At 36.0% G+C, this 19,961-nt stretch overlaps 1 protein-coding gene across 1 annotated transcript in view; it reads right to left on the bottom strand.

Annotated features, from left to right (window-relative positions):
* The window catches only part of LOC129218398 (furin-1-like), a 101,043-nt gene extending 98,127 nt beyond the window's left edge, over window positions 1-2,916 (bottom strand). The window contains exon 1 of the mRNA XM_054852649.1: window positions 2,496-2,916. Within this exon, the coding sequence (XP_054708624.1) occupies window positions 2,496-2,729 (234 nt within the window). The 5' untranslated portion in view covers window positions 2,730-2,916. The remainder of the gene's footprint in view (window positions 1-2,495) is intronic.
* Window positions 2,917-19,961: the final 17,045 nt, after the last annotated feature.

The following is a 19,961-nucleotide window of genomic DNA, read 5'->3' as shown; positions in this document are numbered from 1 at the left end:
GATCGTACTACGTACCATCTGTATAGGGTATAGTTATGTTTCTCCTTTTTTGACTGCTGTATGATGAAAGAGAAAGAACAACAACCAAAAAACAAAAAAGAAAGAAAGAAAGAAAATGGAAGAAAAACAAGGAGCCTGTTTGATAACCAATTGATTTGTTTTTTTTTTTAATTGAACATATAACTAAGATTTCAGTAATATTGTAATAATGTATGGATTTAGATACATTAAACATAGTTAAAAAACATTAAATTATGTTGTTTAATCATTCAAAAAAAATTAAGAATAAAACTATGAAATTGTCAACAAATTTCGCAATTAAAGTGGAAAGATTGGACGTAGACATTTTTTAGTCATCAAATAAAACAAAAAAGGTAACAGATAAATTACAATATTAAATCAAAATAGGAATATTTTTATACTTGTTTAAAATTTATGAATAGAAAAGTTTGCCTTTTTCATAAAAGCTATAACAGTGACATAAATTTTGCTGAAAAAAGAAATAGCCATGAAAAGAGCGAGGTTCTTAAAACGCAGCTACAATAAACAAATTCAATATTTACACCAAGTTAATAACTGAATACATATACTACTTGATCTGATGTTTGCACACATAATATTAAACAATTTGATTGTTTAACCTTTTATGAAGCTTTACAAACAAGTTCAAATTAAATTTTTGAATTTAACAATAATTTTCTGAGATTAAAAAAAATTGCAGAATAGAAAATCCTTGAATTTTTTCTATAAAAAAGGAAAATAACTTATTCATTGATTTTATATAAATATATAAAAATAGTTACTTACAACAGAAAAAAAAATCGAACGCTATTAATGATGCAAAAGAGATGGCGCATTTCGGAACGAGGGTGAGAAATATGCAAAATGAAATTTCTTGACCAAAATAAATAATCGCTAAATATTTAAGAAATGATTGAAACGACGAGGTAGGGTAGGGGGGGGGGTCACCCTCTGATTTTAGAGTAACTCACACTTTGGCCCCAACCTCAGCCTCATTTTTTTAGTACAGAACCGCTACCACCAACGCCTCGGAAGAGTTTCTGAATCTACTTCAGTACTTACGAAAAACAAATTCAAAAGTCCCTTTGATTTCCGAATTATGTTACCATTCAAAACGTCTTTAATCAATTTCTTAAATTAATGCTCTAAATTCTTTCTAAACAATAGATAAAGTTTGAAAAAAATCTCCAATTTTATGAATGGTGTTACTTTAAACAACCCAGACGTACAACTAGAGTTTAATTTCAGAAATTGAGGGAGTGGGAGGAGGGGCACGCAAGTGAAAATTCAAAAAATAGTTGTAAAAATAGAGTTTAAAATAATCATAAACATTGAGCAGAAAAACCCTTTCAAAACTTCCACCCGAGTTTGTTTTGACGTGTAGTGGCGGATTTAAAATGTAGCATATGTCGCAATTGTGCGAGAGGGCCCATAACCATAGGGGCACTGTAGGAGTTACAAAAATGCTTATGATAAATATTTTAAAACTTCTGTGGTAGAGAAATAAGGTCCCAAAATGTATTTCGACGGGCCCCAAACTTGTAGCTCCGCCGAAGCGATACTGAAAAGACTGCATTACTGTGATTCATATTACAAATATCGAAAAATTAAAAATTACCGTCGGTTCAGCGGGAATCTAACAAAATGAAACAAAACCGGTTTCGCCATGTCATATTTGTTTCCATGGTCTCCAATTCGGCAATATATCACCAAATGATCGTCAGTCTGAGACGCTATATTAGTTTTGCATTGAAATAAGTAATTAATAGCCACAAAAAATGAGTAAACAGCCTTTTCAGAACACCCGATTGAAAACAAAAAGGGAAGTGCACAACTGGAACGTACGCACACTTCACATGCGAAAATTTATCCTCCCTTAGCTTACCATTTTTGAGTTATGACTTATGAGAGATACATACGTACATCCAGCGGCGAGAAACAACGCAATAATTAACTTGTATGGTACCTGAATGCAGTATTAAAACCTCTTTTAGGGGGGACTGAAATAGAAATTCATACTGAAATTTAAGTAAACAATTTTATATGAAAACAATAACTCCCTTTACCTTGTATTGAAAAGTAAAACAGCCAAGGTCCTTTTTTTTTTCAAAAACATCGGCCAATTCCATCGGCTTTTTGATGTTTTTTAAGGCCGATGGGCCGATGTTTCCCGCAAGTTAGCATCGGTCGCCGATGCCGATGGCTAAATTGTTGAACCATCGGCGCCAATGCATCGGTCGAGTCCTAGTAATTTGACCTTAAAAAATTAATATCTGAATAGCTACAATATTTTGGAATTAGGTCATTCCTTTGAAAATGCTCTGGATTTCATTAACAAATATTACCTTTTCTTGTTATGAAATTTCTTAACGTAAAAGAACGTAAATGACCGAAAGCACTTTTTTCTTGTTAATTTTGCTTAAAATTAGAATTCTTGTTAATTTTGCATTTAGAATGTATGCAGAATCAATTACCTGGCCACGGTTAATGAATCCAAGCTTATTTGCTACATCACTTGCAATATCGTCACCTCCATCTATACGAACAGCAAATTCATTAGTGTGAAGACTGTCTGCGACTTGAAACACACACACAAATATTTTAAAAACTAGCAACGAAAAGCAGATTTTACTCATTGGTGAAGCTTGAAATATCAAGATGCAATTGTTTTGCGAGTGATCCGTTCTATCACAGAAGAAAATTCGCATCTTTCTAACTCATTACTCGAATTTTTTTTAAAAAATCATTCGTCCAAAGGGATTTTTCTTCTTTTTACATCATTTTGAAGTCTGCAAAACTAAACGATCAAATATTTCTGGAAATCATCAAAGTGATGACACTTTAATTAAATAATAGCGATCTGAAAACTTTATAGCAGAACATTTTTAAATCGAGAACCAGATGTCAACGCTTTATCACGCACCGTACGATCATTATTATGTATTTTACTGAAGAAAAGAAGTAATTATTTTTCAAAGATTATCCAAACAGAAAATTAGAATTCCTTTACCAGACAGTCTATTTATTTTTATAGAAATCAGAAATCGTGGTTTCATAATCGCAACATAGCAAAAGCATTGAACAAGCAAGTGACAGACGGTTCAGGTACGGTGACAGTTACTCAAAAGTAAGCAGAAAGGCATGTTTAACAGGATATGTCCGAATAAAGCAACCGATTAAACTAAGCTTATAGATGACTAGAGTCTCCACGAAAATACTCCATGGACACTCACCACGTGACCAGGGGCGGACTGGATCCCTGAAGAGGGCGCCAACCTTGACTACCATAGGGCGTAGAAAAGAAACCGAATATGCGAAAAATATAAATAAATAAATAAAATAAAGTAATAATAATAAAATTGAAAATTAACTTGAATTCAGAATTTTTTTATTCAAATTATGTTTTCGCAATCACGAGTTGCGCCAGGATCCTGCTCATTGGTAGCTATTGTTTCTAGAAACGGCTCCTGTCCCCCCAAGCCTGCCCTTCCTCTTGGGCTGTTACGTGTGTATAGTTGTGTGTGTGTGTGTACAGGCGTGTGTGTGTAGGCGAGTGTGCGTGCATGTGTAGGCTTGTGTGTGTACGTAGACCTGCGTGTATGAACGTAGTTGTGTGTGTATGTGTTTAAAGGCTTGCGTATGGGCGTGTGTGGGTGGGTGTGTATGAGCGTACGTGTGTGTAGGACATGGACGCCACCGACCAGGAGAAACTGATTCCAGGAGGCAGTGCTCGGAACCGATTAATTTCTTTTAATTCAGTATTGATTCAATGTATTTTAATTCGTAAATATACTTCAGTTTGATTCTTCTGTATGTTGAAGTTATGCATAATTCAAATTGCAGACGATATTCCTTTTATATTTTCCGAAAAATATGAAAATGCATTTTACTTATGAGTTAAAAACTAGTTGGGTTGTGGAACAGTCAAAAAATATTAAGAATTGCAATTTCTACCTCACAATTTAAAGGGGCGGCTCTGTTTACATTTTACTCGGGGTTGCTTCAATGTATCCAGGTTACCATGCTGTTTAATAGAACGCGCTCGTTTTTATTTCTCGTTTCGCCATTGTAATGTAATTGGTTTTGTTCGACGATCCTAACCGGTCGACCACTGAGTAACCGGTAGCTAACCGCTGCGTTCTATCATCAACCGGTTACCGTATTAATCTGTTGATTAGTTGATTGAAGCACGTGATTATTAGATCTCACGTCATCGGTTAACCAGTAGCTACCGGTTGAACTCGTCGAACGCAGGCATTGGGAGCGTTTCAAAATTCGCCATCGGGAACATTTGGCGCCGAGTATTTTGGACGCCGGAAACATTGGGCGCCGAGCATTTTGGGCCCCAGGAATATTTGGCACAATATGCTCGGCGCCCAAAGTTCCCGACGCCCAAAGTTCCGGGCGCCCAATCTTCCCATTTCGCCCTGGTCCAAGCTGAAAAAGGCACGGACATCAAAAACGGTTAAATGAGAACAATAAACAATGGTGATTGCTCAAAAAAATCTTAAAGCCGCTTAAATTAATTAATAAAAATGAAAATAATAAAAAGAATCAATACAATAAAATAAAACAAAATATAAATAAACAGAAAAGAAGTAACAAAAATAAAATTTAAAAAAATAAAATAAAATAACTGAAGGCGCAAAAAAAAAAAAAAAAAAAAAGCGAACTGAAATAAAAGTAATAAAAACAACCGAGGGAAGGGGAAAAAACCGAAAGCGCACAGGTTTAAGGGCGCATAAAAAAACAAAAGGTGCACAGGTTCGAGGGCAAAAAAAAAAAAAAAAAAAAAACACCGGAGATGCTCAAGTTTGAGAGCGCAAGAAAAAAACATAGTACAAGTTTGAGGGCGCAAAGGGGGGGGGAGGGAGAGCAAAGGTGCAAAAAAACACAAAGGCGAGCAGAAAGCGTTCGAGGGCGCATTGGCCGGCAGGTCGATGGTCCGGCGGGCCAGTCCGCCCCTGCTCGTGACTTAGCAGAAGCGTACTAACAATTGATGTCATCAAACGCCATGAAATCAACTGAACGATTCCTATCTACTCCTTCTTCATTAATAAGCTAAAGGCAAGTAGGTAGAGTTAGTAGGTGCAGTGGCAGGTTATCTAAAAGAATCAGCCCTAGCATAAAAGGGTTACCTAAATGTTCCTTTCATTTTCTCACTGTAAGAAAATGTTTATTTTCTGTGAATTAGTTTGGAGATTGACGATTGAATGTCTTTGCTTGAGTCCAAGCCCGAAACCTATTTTCGGTTCTAGATCCCGAGTTCGCTTCGGGCCCGGGCTGAGCCTGTCTCATCTCTATTATCAACCTCTAACAATACTAAAATTTATAAAGCTCAAAAAGAACATGTAACAGTTGTTTTTGTAACCATTGAAAATCATTTAGTCATGCTGGTAAAGAATTTTTAGAAGTATTTTCTAGCTGTCGACAAAGTGACAGAAAGTTACGAGTGGGTAAGAGATCCTATTCATAAGATTCCCGAAGGACTCTTTAGTGATGACAAAGAAAAATTCAGACTTTACGACCAAAAGAACGAAACCAAAAGACAATTTAATAATAAATCACTATTTGAATTTCGGTCAGGAGTAGAGAATTCTTTTTCCGCACTATACACAAGGCGGGCCTTTTGCATTATATTACCATTTTCAACATCCTACCTTTGTGAAACTGGGTTTTCTGCTGTGGCTTCTTTGAAGACAAAATATATCTCGGCTTAATATAGAAACAGAGCTGAGAGTGGCTATTTCTATTATTAAGCTTTCCTTCGAAAAATATGTTTTCAAGACAAGCCCAAGGAAGTCAAAATCAATAAAAATTATGAAATTTTTTTAAAATTGGGTATGTTTTTATTAGGTAAGTGTTGATTCAGAAATTGTTTACTTTAATAAGATCATTATTAAATATGTTGAAATGCATTTTCTCTTCTATTTGTATGTCTGCTTTTCCTTTCAGACAGTTAATCAATCCTTTTAAATAATATTTTCTCTTGAATAAGTTTCGCGTCCTCCTCCCTTCTCCCCTCCTTTGAGTGTGCTCGTGCCTCCTAGGAGGGAGGGGGGGCGCCCCACAGGTAGAGAATCACTGCATTACAGCAAGGAAAGCTCTTTAGTGCGAGTTGATATACACTGGTGTGCAAAAATTAAGGACGAAGTCGAAAAATTAGCATATCAGCTGAAGGAAGAGGCAGAGAGGACAGAAAGATCAGTCAGGAGATTAAGTAAGGTGATGTACGGTAACACATGCGCAGATATGCAGGCAGACGTAATGGGGGAGTGTCGCAGTAGTATAAAGCATGTTGTCGGTGCAAGATCAGTATATCTGGCAAAGAGATTGCACGCCGTATAGCAGTTAAAATCACACCGAGTTGCTGACTCAGCGAGAAATGGCGAATAATCAATCTGTTAGACGACATCAGGATGCTTTTACCCGAGGTCGAATCATTGGTAAGTTGGAGGAAGGCCGCAGTGTGCCAACTGTGGTTGCAGAGTTCGGAATTGCTCACAGCATCGTTTCACGACTTTGGAGACAATTTCAAACTGCAGGAACAGCTATCCGGGGGTTCAGTAGTGGTCGTCCACGAGTAACCACACCCGCAGATGACCGATATATTGTCTTACAGGCCAGAAGAAACAGGCGGCAGACAGCGGGAGAAATCACTAGACACACGACACAGGCGACTGGACGACCGATATCGCGTTTTCCGTGTCCAGAAGACTGCACGGTGGTGGTCTGTTTGCACGACGCCCTATACGGTATGTACCTCTAACGCCTGCCCATCGGAGAATTCGTTCTCTGTGGTGCCGGGAACACCGGAATTGGAGAGACAATGAATGGGGACGAGTACTCTTTACAGATGAGAGCAGATTCAGTCTGAGTAGCGATTCTCGTTGCATATTCATCTGGAGAGAGCGGGGAAGCCGCAATCATCCCTCGAACATCATTGAAAGGGACAGGTATGGAGGTTGCAGTGTCCTCGTTTGGGGTGGCATCATGCTTGGTAGTCGTACAGACCTTCACATCTTCGACGCAAGTTCAGTCAACGGGACCCGTTATTGTAACGAGATTCTTCTTCCATATGTGCGTTTTTTTTAGAGGCGCTATGGGTCCGCAGTTGCTTTTCATGGACGACAATGCACCATGTCATCGCACCGTAGCTGCCGAACAGCTCTTAGAGAGTGAGGATATTGAAAGTATGGATTGGCCGGCACGATCTCCGGATCTCAATCCCATCGAGCATGTATGGGATTTTCTAGGCAGACGCTTGGCAGCTCGTACTTTACCACCAGTAACGATTCGGGAGCTTCGATTGGCGCTGCAAGACAAATGGGCAGCAATGCCTCAACAACTCATTGACACCCTCATTCTCAGCATGGGCAGACGCTGTGAAACCTGCCTAGCAGTCGGGGGAGATCATATCCGCTTTTAAAGACCGGATGTATCTTGCTGGACACCCATCACAGGGATGTTTCGGCCTTCAGTCGCATTGCGCTCCATGCTACTTTTTCAATAAAGCTTCTTTTTATCCCTCTGATTTCTCTTTTAGTAAGTGTTGCTTACATTACACATGTCCTTACGTATTGGGGATCTTACGGTATTAAATGTGTTGATTTGGAAAGCTTTTGTACAAAGTTATCTTGAAAAAACCGTCTCGTCCTTAATTTTTGCACACCAGTGTAGTTTCAGCCGATTAAATAAGTCGCCAAACGACTTGCTGCCGAGGAGCGATGATGTCACAATCAGTGTAATGACATCAAAGTCGCTTAAATTTATTTTTGGGGCTAAAACTTTCAAACAAGCTCGAAATTTTAGTGGAAACTTAGTTCCAGAATTATTATTCTGAAATTAAAATAGAGTAATTTATACCCCTTTGATATTAAGACATTTTTTTCTGAGTTGTATTTCGTAAGATTTTTTTACGATTAACTTTATAGTGCCGAAAGTCGAAAAGGAACAACTTGTCCCTTCTTGGGTGCAAGTTGGTTCTGATATTTTACACGACGATGTATAACGATGAATTCGAGATTAACAGTGTTTCGACTTTCGAGACGAGTAGTTTGTTAAAATTATAATTTGTGATTTAAAAAAAATAATTGTTGATGCATACAAGTGTTTATTTAAGGACAAATAAGCAATATCGTCCGAATAATCAGATGTTCCTCTTAAACTTAAAACAAATTTCCCTTATTTTACTTTTTAGCAATTGTATTTGAAGGTTCAATTATTACCCTAAGTAAAAATACATATATTAGGGCACAGTTATTAGTAACATAATAATATACGAACGTAGTAAAAATACAGTAAGAATAGAATAATAAAATTAAATTAAATGATTAACAGCCTCGGTAGATATTAAAGACATTAAGCTATGATAACTAGTTCAGTCTGTAATCATAAAAGAAAACCATATTTGACTATAAAATGATAAGATACTTCACAGAGGATTAAAAAAAAAAAGAACTTAGTGCGAATGATTACAATTATTACCCGCGGGCGGATATTGTTATTGAGGATTTGTTTATTTATTTTTGTGCTTATGAATTACTGATGAAATATAGAAAATCCTCGTTTCAACTTAACCGTCAAATCTACTTTAAGACATTTCAATTTCTTTCGTCTCCTTTCTTCCCAACGACATCCAACTTTCCTCGGTCCTCGAAACCCGACTCGATTGAAATCCGATTTTTACATTTACACTCTTTATGTAAACGAGTGCCCAAACTAGTTTAGCTCGGAAAAGTACCCCTGCTTTACACGCTTTTGGCGTAACCTAACTTGATTTGGTTGATCTAGTTGCATGATTTTCTGTGTATGTAAATGAGCTATTGTTTATTTTTTTTTGCATCTACATACATTTTCTATATAGTAGAGTTATTACTTTTGGTGTTACTTATTTAATCGTTAGTCTTTAGTATCGTTACTTAAGAGTTTGAATGTATGTCAGTGTTCTTGATTTTCTTTTGCTTCTGTATGCACTAGTATTGTTTTTTTTAACTACTGTGCAAAATCAAAAATCCGCAAAATTCGTTTATCCGCGGTTACCGTGACACACTATATTCCACGGATAACCTGGAGTTTATTGTACATGCATGATATTCTAATTACCATTTTTAGCGACTGTAGAAACTACCTCTCTGCGGATTACGAAAAGTAAGGTTACTTGCGTTTTTAGTTTACACCTCTGATAATGAAAGTTCAACACAGATTTCACCAGAATAAACTGAAGCTGCAGTCTCTGGCTAGTGACGGTTAAAAAGATAAAGATTAGACAGACCCACTTGAGCAGGATATGATCTGTCCAGACATTTGCCTTGTCTGAGTAACATCACTTTGTTTTACCTCTTTAGAACAAAAATATTTCGATATCTTAATATTTTCATCTCTAAGTATGAAAGTTATTGATTCATATTTTGATCTTTGAAAATTTCATATTTTTTTATCTGCCAATTGGAGAAAGAACCAAATATTTCAGGAGAATCATTAGTGAGAGTCGACATCCTCCAATTTCTATGTTTCACGGAAACAAATACTGTACAGGGTGTTCCGTTTTAACATGCAAGACCTCTATTTTCGCAACCGTTAGTCCTAGATGCATACTTCCAGTTGCAAAAATACCCAAAATCAGATGCGGTGTTAAGATATTGAAAGTTTGAAGCAAAAATAAAAATGAGTCAAAAAATAAAAAATTTAACTTTTTATACGGGCCCTAGGTCCCCTAACTTATATTTAGAGAAATAATCTCCATTGAAAACTATTACTGACACAAAAAACTTGACATTTGTGAGACCAAACTTCAACGAGATATTCTAGTTCAAAGTTTTAAGGGACCATACAGAAGATGAGATTGGAACTTATCGCCCTTTCAGAAGAATGACAGGTTGTTAAAGTAAAAAAGAACAAAGTATTATATTTTTCATTGCTATTCAAAAATTCATGCAAATGTTATGCCGTGATGGGAGGGGGAAGCAAGAGGGGTGGTGGGATTTACTTTGTGTTTTTTAGAGTATACTTTGTATACTAACACCTTAAAAAAATCAGCTTTCCTCTTGTTAGTTCCGATACGAAAAGCGTATAATCATACTACTTCTTGAAATGTTTCGGAAGGGGTGGGGGACAGGACTTAGTCTTATTTTAGTGTATACTTTGTACAATAACGTCTTGAAAAAAATCGGCTTTCCCATAGCGACACGAAAAGCGTTTAATCACAGTACTGCTCTTACAATGTTTCGGTGGGAGGGGGGGGGGGGACTTTTTAGTGTAAACTTTATATACTAACATCTTGCAAAATTTAGCTTTCCCTAAATTAGTTGCGACACGAAACTTTAATTGACTGGGCTATGAGTTTCGGTCGCACAAATGTCAAGCTTTTTGTGTTAGTAATATTTTTCAATGGAGATTATTTCCCCAAATATAATTTCGGGGACCTAGGAGCCGTATAAAAAGTATTGTATTTTTTGACTCATTTTTATTTTCGCTTCAAACTTTCATACCTTAACTCGGTAGCTGATTTTGAATCATCTAGGACGGTTGCGAAAATAGAGGTCTTGCAGGTTAAAAACGGAAAACCCTGTATGAAGAAAGAACATTGTATTTTATCATTAAACTTGCATTAAAATAGTAATTTTATTTTTGTCAATAAATGTTTGCTTTAAAAAAAAGTGGAATAATTTTTCACTTTTTTTTCATGAGGTAAAGTGAAAAATGAAGCATTTATGTAATGAAATATTTTCTATTCGATAAAAAAATATTTTTGATCAAATGAAACAGTAAATAAAAGGTTGAATGAATAAATTAAAGGATACTGAAAAAAAAAAAGAAAAAAAAAAACGAATGATTTAATTGATTAATGTATGAGGACAAATAAATGAGTGAGTAAAAGAGTGAATGACTAAGAAAATAAGTAAAAGAATGAATAAATAAGAGACTTACTAAATTTAGGTGAGTTAATAAAATAATAACGAAAGCGTGAGAGATTTAGTAAATGATTGAATAACTAAACGAAATTAACTACTTTCCTTTGCTCCATCCACTTTGCCCCGCATGTACTTATCTAACTATGCAAAATATTTAAAATACAAACAAGCTTAATATTAACTAAATAAACACTCCACCGAACATTAGAAGGTCTCAATATTTCAATTGCTATAATTACAAGAACTTTTTCATTATTAAATGATAACATGACCACCAACCCTAAATCTGTAAATCAACCAGAATTTGTGGGTCTGGGGTCTAACTTTTAGTTAGTCCTCCCCCCCCCCCCCCCCCAATGGCAGATTATGAATAGTTACAACATGATAACAGGAAGCAAAACAGAAAAGAGGAACAGAGAACAAAAAATGCTGCAACAAAGTTCATTAATCCATATTGTCTCTAGCCTTCCTATAGCGATCAGCGAAGGAGGTCTTGCAAAGCGCGGTACAGAGCAGTAGGCGGGCGCGGTCCTCCCCAGAGCCACACAGATTACATGATGGGGAAGGAACAACTCCGATTCTGAGAAGGTGTTTTCGAAGGCAGTCATGGCGGGTGGCCAGTAGCGTTGAGACGGGCTCAGCCCGGGCTCTAGAACCGAAAATAGGTTTGGGGTTCAGACTCAAGCAAAGATATTCAATCGTCAATCTCCAAACAAATTCACAGAAAATAAACATTTTCCTACCGTGAGAAAATGAAAGGATAAATTATGAAGGAATGATTTAAATCAGTTCAATCATTGTGAAAATTTAACCCCCTCCCCTTGCCCAAAAAAAATAACGCTTATTTATAGTGTTTTTTTTTTTTTTTTTGTTTTTTTTTTTTTTTTTTTTTTGAGATTACTATTGCAGTATGTCATAGAGTAATTAATGCATTTGAAGTGGAGCATTTAAAAAAAATTAGAAACTTCTGCTTATGAAGAACATTTGACTTCATTACATTACATTTTTCATTAACAGAGAGATCATGTCAGATAGTAGAAGGCTCGGGGCCGGCTCGGATTTTGGTCCGAGATAATATCACCCGGGCTCATTCGGGCTCGGTTACAATTTTCGGGCTCTCAAAAATGAGCCCGAACTCATCTCTAGTGGCCAGTCAGAATTCCGCAACTGCTCTGCGTCTTGGGCCATTACGTAACATCAGAACAGCACCTCGCCAGCTTTTATGGAGTACACGGGTATTAAGTTCGTCTCGTTGAACCTAACTGCATCCTTAACAAGTTTTTTTGATACCACAAAAAGGCATTGGTCTGGGAATACTCTGTGTGACCAGAGCACCCTTTTTGGCCAGGTACCCAACAGTGGGCAGGAACCCACTGGAGGACGATAGATTTCTTGAGACTTTTAGTTAGTCGAGCCCTGGAATTAAAACACTTTACTGAGAAAACACAGGTATACTACAAACAAATATTATAAAGTATAACTATAGCTAAGGTGTGATACCTCGTACCTCAATATTAAAGAGTATACGTTACGAGGTATCACACCTTAGCAATCGATAAGTAATAATATGAAGACAGTTGGACATTATATACAACTGCTCAGGCACTCGCTTGGGCCACCGCACGTGCCTGAAAGACATCCCCTTAGCCTGAAAGTCTAACCTTTGGTAAAACTAAATGAACAGAACAAATTCCATCTTTGCGCTTTCAAAGTCACCGAGAAATGTGGAAACATTTCTCGGTGCTTGAAAACAACTTCCTAAGTTCATTGCAAATAATGTGGATGTTTGTGTGTTAACTTGCTGGAATCCCGGCCAGCAAATTTTTAACGTTCCGTCCTCAATCCAATACGGGGACTTGAATAGAACTTCCAAATCAAACTTGTTGGAAAATAGTATTAACATTCCTTTTTCGAAAAAGGTAATAACCATTTCGCACATTAAAGTTCCAGCATACGTCACAAAACGATGTCAGAGCAAAGGTAATCTTAAAGTTTAAGATGGATCAACTTCAAACTATTTCCTTAATTCTTGGATGAATTAAAATGACGGTAGATGCTAACACATAATAAACATCTGACATCACTCTAGTTGGCGTAAGACATCATGCAGTTCAGATTTTTTTCTGTAAAAAAAAGTGCATTAATAAACATCTTAAAATACATCAGGTATAATATATATTTGAGTGGCGTCCCCAATTGAAATGGTTTTGAATGAAGAATAGATGCATTAGGTTTGGGTCTTACAGGCTTTTTTTATATATATATATTTTTTAAGCTTTTGCAAAAAAACTGAAGAATGATCACCCAATCTATTCACATAAACTAAAGCTGCGACATCGATACTAGAACTTTAAATGTATTCATTGGAGTCGAAATTTTGACTTCAGTGGTCTTGTAGTGCTGAGTACATAATTTCAAATTAAAACACCATTAAAAAATTGTAATAATTATGTTACTGGAAATTCAGTACAATCAAAGCAACACAAATGTATTTATCAGTGATGGCGGCACATAATTGCACAGCTTAATGCTGTATTCAAAGCCCACACTCAGTCAGACATATGTAGCAGTTTTTGGAGCAGTGAAAAATCAAGTTTTGCGGCAGGAAAGGCCACTTATGGAGCAGGGAAAAAGTTTCGGATAAGAAAAGATCACTTTTGTAGCAATGCAGGTTTTGAAATCAAGTTCTAAAGCAGAATAAAAAAAAAAAGAACTTTTTGCGCAGGTAAAATCAAGCTTCGCAACAGAAAAAAAAGTAGCAGAAGTTGTTTGATATTTGAAAAACTTATAAAACAGAAGAAAAGAAAAATGAAAAAGTTACAAGTTTTTATAGCTGATCCGGAAAACAGCTGGTTAACATAAAATCTCTAATTAACAATTCCTTTTTCAATTTCGGTTTTTCAACGATTTTGTAATACTCATTATACATTTTTTACTCATTTAGTTAAAAACTTATTGGTGTAAAATAAATGAAGTATAGCAAAGATTTTATGTAATGCAATGTGCGGCAATCAGAACCTTACAGGGGGAAATTGCAAAAGTTCAGAAAAGAATGCTTTCATATCAAGATTTGAAATCGTCTTCATCGGGAAAAAATATTTTAAAAAGTAATTTTAAAATATAATACATACAAACTCCATTCAATATGTTAAACACATAAAAAAAAAAGAATTGTTAACAAAAATAAAAGCCGTATTAGTAGAAAACAATACACACAAATATGCAAAATAATTCCACAAGCTAGTTTCTCAACTGCTGTCGAAAATTGAACATCGTCCATTGCAAGTTTAAAAATATCTAAGTTCTTTACAAGAAAAAAAAGGTACTACGTATATTAATAATAAAGATAAAATGTTTCACGCATCTATAACAAGATCGCTAAAACTCTGAGCCAGGCTAAACATAATCCCTGCATTGGGTAACTCAACAGTTCCAGATTAAACTTTTTTTCCGGGACCCGTCGACGGGACGAGAAGTCAGATATCTGACGTCTCTGACGTCCGTAGAGTTGGGAGTCGCATTTCATTGGTCTCCACGAGATGAGCGCTCTCTCTGTTGGGTGAGAGAACTGACATGTGCTTTTTTAGCGTTTGCAATGTATGAATGCTTCTCCCTTTCCGGAGACCGTAAGTCTGTCTGCTTTACGTGGCGAACGTGATGTGAGGACGCTGTCTGAATTACGCTTTAGTATGGTTATTCTGACTTCTCACCTATGTGAACTTGAATTTCAGGCATGTAAATTAATGTAAAAAAAATGAACATGTTTTCATATGCTTAACATGTGCAGATTGTAGCAACGAAGAAAAAAAATCCCTGAAAAATGTATCTATTAGGCCTATATTAATGAAAAATTCCTCACCTCCGTGACAGACTTTATCAATGTCATTATTTCTGAGGTGAAAATAAATGAAGGAGGAGAAATGCATCAATAATAGGCATTCTAGCAAAATTATAAATTGCCAGTTTTTCCACAAATTTACAAAATACTATTTTTTAATATTCGTTTGAAACTACTAATTAAGTCGCACTTTAATTAAAAGAGCTTAATATTATATTACCACTAATAATTAAAATAGCTGATTGTTTGCACAATTAAGAAAATTACTACTTTGATTGGCCTCGATTTTTAAATAGTAAAAGTTTTTTTTCTTCTTTTTATTTCTATGAACAAGACATTTTTTTATTATTTTTATTTATGAGTTTAATTGGAACTTAGCTGGGCAATAGGGAAGTTGCAACCTATTAAATGTTCATATTTTGGCTATTAGATATTATTAATTGACCCTCAAAACTAAAAAATTCACCATCGCCGAATTTTAAAACACCGTGGTTGATTTTTAATGAATTTTTAAAAATCCACGCGCAAAAGTGCGCGCTTCTGAAATGTCACGAGCCTACGTCGCAGGACGCGAATGGGCAGCCTTCCGCCGAAGATCCCTTGTTTTCGCTAGGGACATTTTGAGCGCGCTGATATTTTTATTTTTTAGAAATTCAATAATCCTTTTGAACACACTATGGAGGCAGGATTCGCTAAAGCACAATCTGAATAATCTTCCTCATGTAACATCAATGATGATATTCGAATATTTCCGAGAGGATGAGAGGTTTAATGTTCCAGAAACGCGAGGAGTTAAATGCGAGGAGATAAGCCTTTTACGTTTCGTCTTCGAAGTCGAATGCGTGATCTTCTGCTTTTCCCCAATCGGAAGAGCGCATGACGTCACTTCCTATGCCGTTTGACGTCACAAGCGCTTCAACTTTAAAAATTAATTTAAAAAAACTACTAATCGTATCGCAAATTTTTTTTCACCCATGATATTTATACATGTTACTCTATCATATAAAAACAAAATTGAAAAATCGAAAACTTCCCTATTGTTTATGGTTACTTCTAGTAGGTAACACTTTCATGTTAGAACGAAAAAAAAAAAAAGAAGAAAACGAAAGGTTTCGAAATTTAAAAAATATTTGCGTTCGAAAGTTACGTTTTCTGGAGAATGACCCATATTGTCTAGCTCCAACAGCTGTATTTCCAGGCGCTATGTCCCCCCCCCCTCCCACACAGACAAGAAAAGGGCGCTTTAGAAAAAATTGTAAAAAGAAAAACTAGTGCAATATTTTGAGCAGATTATTTCGATTTTGTTGCAGCAATCAGGAAAACCCTTCTTCACTTTTACTTTTTAAATTTTGATATCATTAAATGGGCCGCCTCGTAAATTCTACCGCTAGAGGAAGTGACACGGGAACGGGTTGCCTACCCAGGGCTGCGGAGTCGGAAGGAAAATGGCTGACTCCGCCCCGACTCCGACTGCGGATTTTTTTTATTGTGTCTTTTCAATTCCCTCTCCCACTTTAAGGGAAGGGGAGAAAACCTCTAAACAGAGACTGAAATATTAATTCTTTATTATGAATCTTTCGCATTTTGTATTTTATTGTAAACCTAAGATGCATACAACGTTAGAAATTCAATTTAAAAATCAAATATTCCAATAGTTACGCGTTTAAAAGTGAGATGATTTAAAAATCTCATTTTTTTAAAAAAATTGAAAAGGATTACTTGAAATTTGCCCGCTTTTATTGTTTAACAAACAGTTATTGATCAAATCGTGTGCTTTCAATTTTTGAGAGCTGTAACTTGAGAGAAAAAAAAAAAAGGCGTTTTTTCTAAGTTCTTGAGAGGGGGAGGTTTGCCCCGTGTGACACCCATCTGGTAGGTAGCGCCCCAAGTTGTTTTCTGGGTTTATAAAAAATATAAATACTTTAATTCTGAAAATTTTCCCGAATATACTTTTAGAGTTGACGCGAGCGAATTCCTCGTCCACAACACGAATTTCTTTAGAAAGAAGTATCGACTTCGTTATTGACAACTAAATATATATTTTGTGAATGTTATTACATCCCATTAGCATCACACTGACCATTGAAAGTTCCCACATCAAACTAGTCTAGGCATCACGTTGTAAGTGCATAAAAAAAAACGCTCAACATTTTTTTTTTCATTCTAAACATTAAAGTTGATGAAATATAAAGCACCTTAGTGAGCTGTTTCATCTAAAGTTTATGAAGATGGGGGAAAAAATAAAGTTTCTAACAGTAAAAAGAAGATTAAGATTCTCGATATGCTTGAACAACTACCAAACGTTGACGGTAGCAACGCAATAAGTATGAGTGAATCCAGTGTTATATATGTTTTTATTTTGGAGGGGGCCATATAACCAAGATTAGCTCCCCCTCCACTTTTTTGTAATTTCAATTTTTTTGAAAGGGGGGGGGAGCCCTGATCTTTTTTTCGAGGTGAGCAAGGACTTCATATTGTCACCGATTGGCGCAACCAAAAAAAATAGTGTTAGGAGAGCACTCTTAAAAACTTCTTGCTTTCGGTGGGAGGGCGTGGAGGGAGGTCCGAGGGTTCTCCCCCGAAAATTTTTTTAGAATTACAGTCCTAAGAACGCAGTTTTAGACGGTTTTTGGTAATGGTACGGAGAGGAAAAAGTCGGGAGGGGGGGGGGCTTCTGCGGAAATGTTTAGAAATTGAACATTTAAATGCCATTATAGACTATATTTTTTGACGTTAGTGTAATGAAAGGAATGGGGCTTTTTGAAGTTGCCCTCGATTGATTTTTTTAAAAATAGAGCGAACTCCACCACCCCTCCGCTCAACTTTTCGAAATTGAAGTTCTAAAAACGCAGTTTCGGAATAACTTCATTGATGTTACGGGCAGGGCGGTTCTGGGACTCTCCCCAAAAACTATTTTGAAATTTAAGTTTTACAAAACGAAGTTTTAAAGAGATATTCAGTGATACTGGATGGAGGGATTTAAACGCTTTCCACCTTAAATTTTTCGAAATTAGTTTTTTTTTTTTTTTTTTTCGCTTTCAGATATCATACGGGAGCAGTCGGACCCTCAGTCAGAAATTATTTTGTAATTGAAGTCTTAAAACCGCAACTGTGGACCATATTTGGTAACGTTATAGGGGTTCGGCCATTTTTCGAAATTGAAGCTCCATAAAAGCAATCTGAAGCGACTTTCGATGCTTGCAGAAGGCAAAGCGTTTGGTATTGTCCCCTGAAAAATTTTTGACACTGAAGCCCTAAAAACGAGGTTTGAGAAGCTCTTTAATGGTTTTAGTGGATGGAGGGGTCTTGCAAAGTGTAGCATTTTGAAGACTTTCCTATTTTTAGACCGACTAGGAAAAAGAAAAAAAAATGGGGCGAGTGGGGGGGGGTGAAAGAAATATGAGGTGTTGGACGAAATAACCTGATAAATAGTCAGTAACTTTTAATTATTTTTATTTTCAGGTTATTTTCAAAAGCAATTCAAACTTTTTCCCTAACATTAGGCATCTTTGTGGAAAGGAAGAATTCAAGAATCCTACTCTGAAAGGTAAAACGCAATTTCAGGTCATCTTTGGAGACGTTTAGACGAAAGGAGAGATTTCAGGTATCTTCCTCCGAAGTTTTTCAAAATTGAAGTCTTAAAGGCACAATTTCAGACTATTTTTTGCAGTAACCTTAGTGAAGGTGTGTTGGTTCGGGGACCCTCTTCCGGAAATGTTTTGAAATTGATGTCTGAAAAACGCCTAAATAAATGCGTCTTTGTGACGTCAATTTCTATCATTACTCCGGCCGAACAACTAAAAATTATTTTAAATGTCTTGCAAGGGACGCGAGTTAAGGATAAAGAAACATTTTGAAGACCCTTCTTTTCAGACAGACTACGAAGGAAAAAAAAAAGAAGAGGGGGGGAGGTGAACTTAATTTGCTAAGCAATAAGCTGCATCTGTTTAAAAAAAATTAAATTTAAAGATATATTTTTGGAAGAATTGAGATCTTTTTCCCAACTTGATTTGCTTTTCTTTTTGTTGAAATAACCTCGCTTTCCCAAGACACGTTCTTTTCTTGAGTAAGGGGTACAGATCCCCTGACCCCTTTTGAACACCATTGCCTAGTACGAGCCCAGCTAACGCAAGGTTCCCAAACTTTAATGATTCGCGCGGCACCCTTTGAAGAATTAGAATTTTCTCACAGCATCCTATAGTCCCTTCGCGGCACCCCTCACCTCCACCTGCGGCACCCAGTTTGAAAATCTCTGATCTAACTTTTTATAATTTTTACTATCATTATCATAGTTATTTATTTATTTATTTATTTTTTTTTTGTAGCTAAAAGTTTGGAAATTCTTTGTGAGCAACTAAAACCAAAAATAACTAACTACCTTTAGCAAAAAAAATTCCAGATTTTGGAGGGGACCCGGGTCCCTCAGCCCCTCCCTTATATACGCCCTTTAGTGAATCTTCCAAACATACAGTTAAAAGTCGAAACAAAATGATATCTGTATAAGTTCAGAACTTAGTTTCAATGTTAAAGCCTGCAGAGTCTGAGTAAAGTATATGAAAATGGAAGCTGCTCTCTTGCAGTGTGGATTAAAGAGATGAAGAAGAGGGGCTTGTTGCCATAAATGAAAACGTTATAAAAGAAAAGGTGAAGCAACCGTATTTTGAAATGCATTTAATAAAAAATAACGATCTGATCATGCAGCATAAATCTTCATCATCTTCATTTTTTAACTCATAAATATTATTACTGTATCTACTGTACAGTACTATTATAGTGCAGCATTTTATAATTACTACATACTGTACGTACCGTGTTGTTTTATTTTATCAATCATTCTTTTTGTGCATTTTAACTATTTTATGTTGAATAAAACAGCTCTTTTATTTTTTAAATACAGTAAAAGTTGAGTTCTTTATGTATGAAACTGTAATATATAGTTGAGGAATGCTTTAAAGCAGTTTGAGGGGTGCTTACAAATATCTAAAAAATTTGGTATGTTTCTAAAAAAAATGTTTATGCATACATTTTTTCACAACGCGAAATTTCGACTTGCGCGAGGAGTCTTGGAACGCATCCCTCGCGTAAGTCGAGACTTGACTGTATACCTATATTTCTTCTTTGCTAAATTTTTAATTTAAATTTTATTCGCTGCTTTAGAATTAACCTTAATATGAAGATTTTTAGATTAA

The sequence above is a fragment of the Uloborus diversus genome, chromosome 3, assembly GCF_026930045.1.
Source record: "Uloborus diversus isolate 005 chromosome 3, Udiv.v.3.1, whole genome shotgun sequence".
NCBI lineage: Eukaryota > Metazoa > Arthropoda > Arachnida > Araneae > Uloboridae > Uloborus > Uloborus diversus.
The sequence above is the reverse complement of the archived record's forward strand: the minus strand, read 5'-3'. Positions and strand labels throughout refer to the sequence as shown.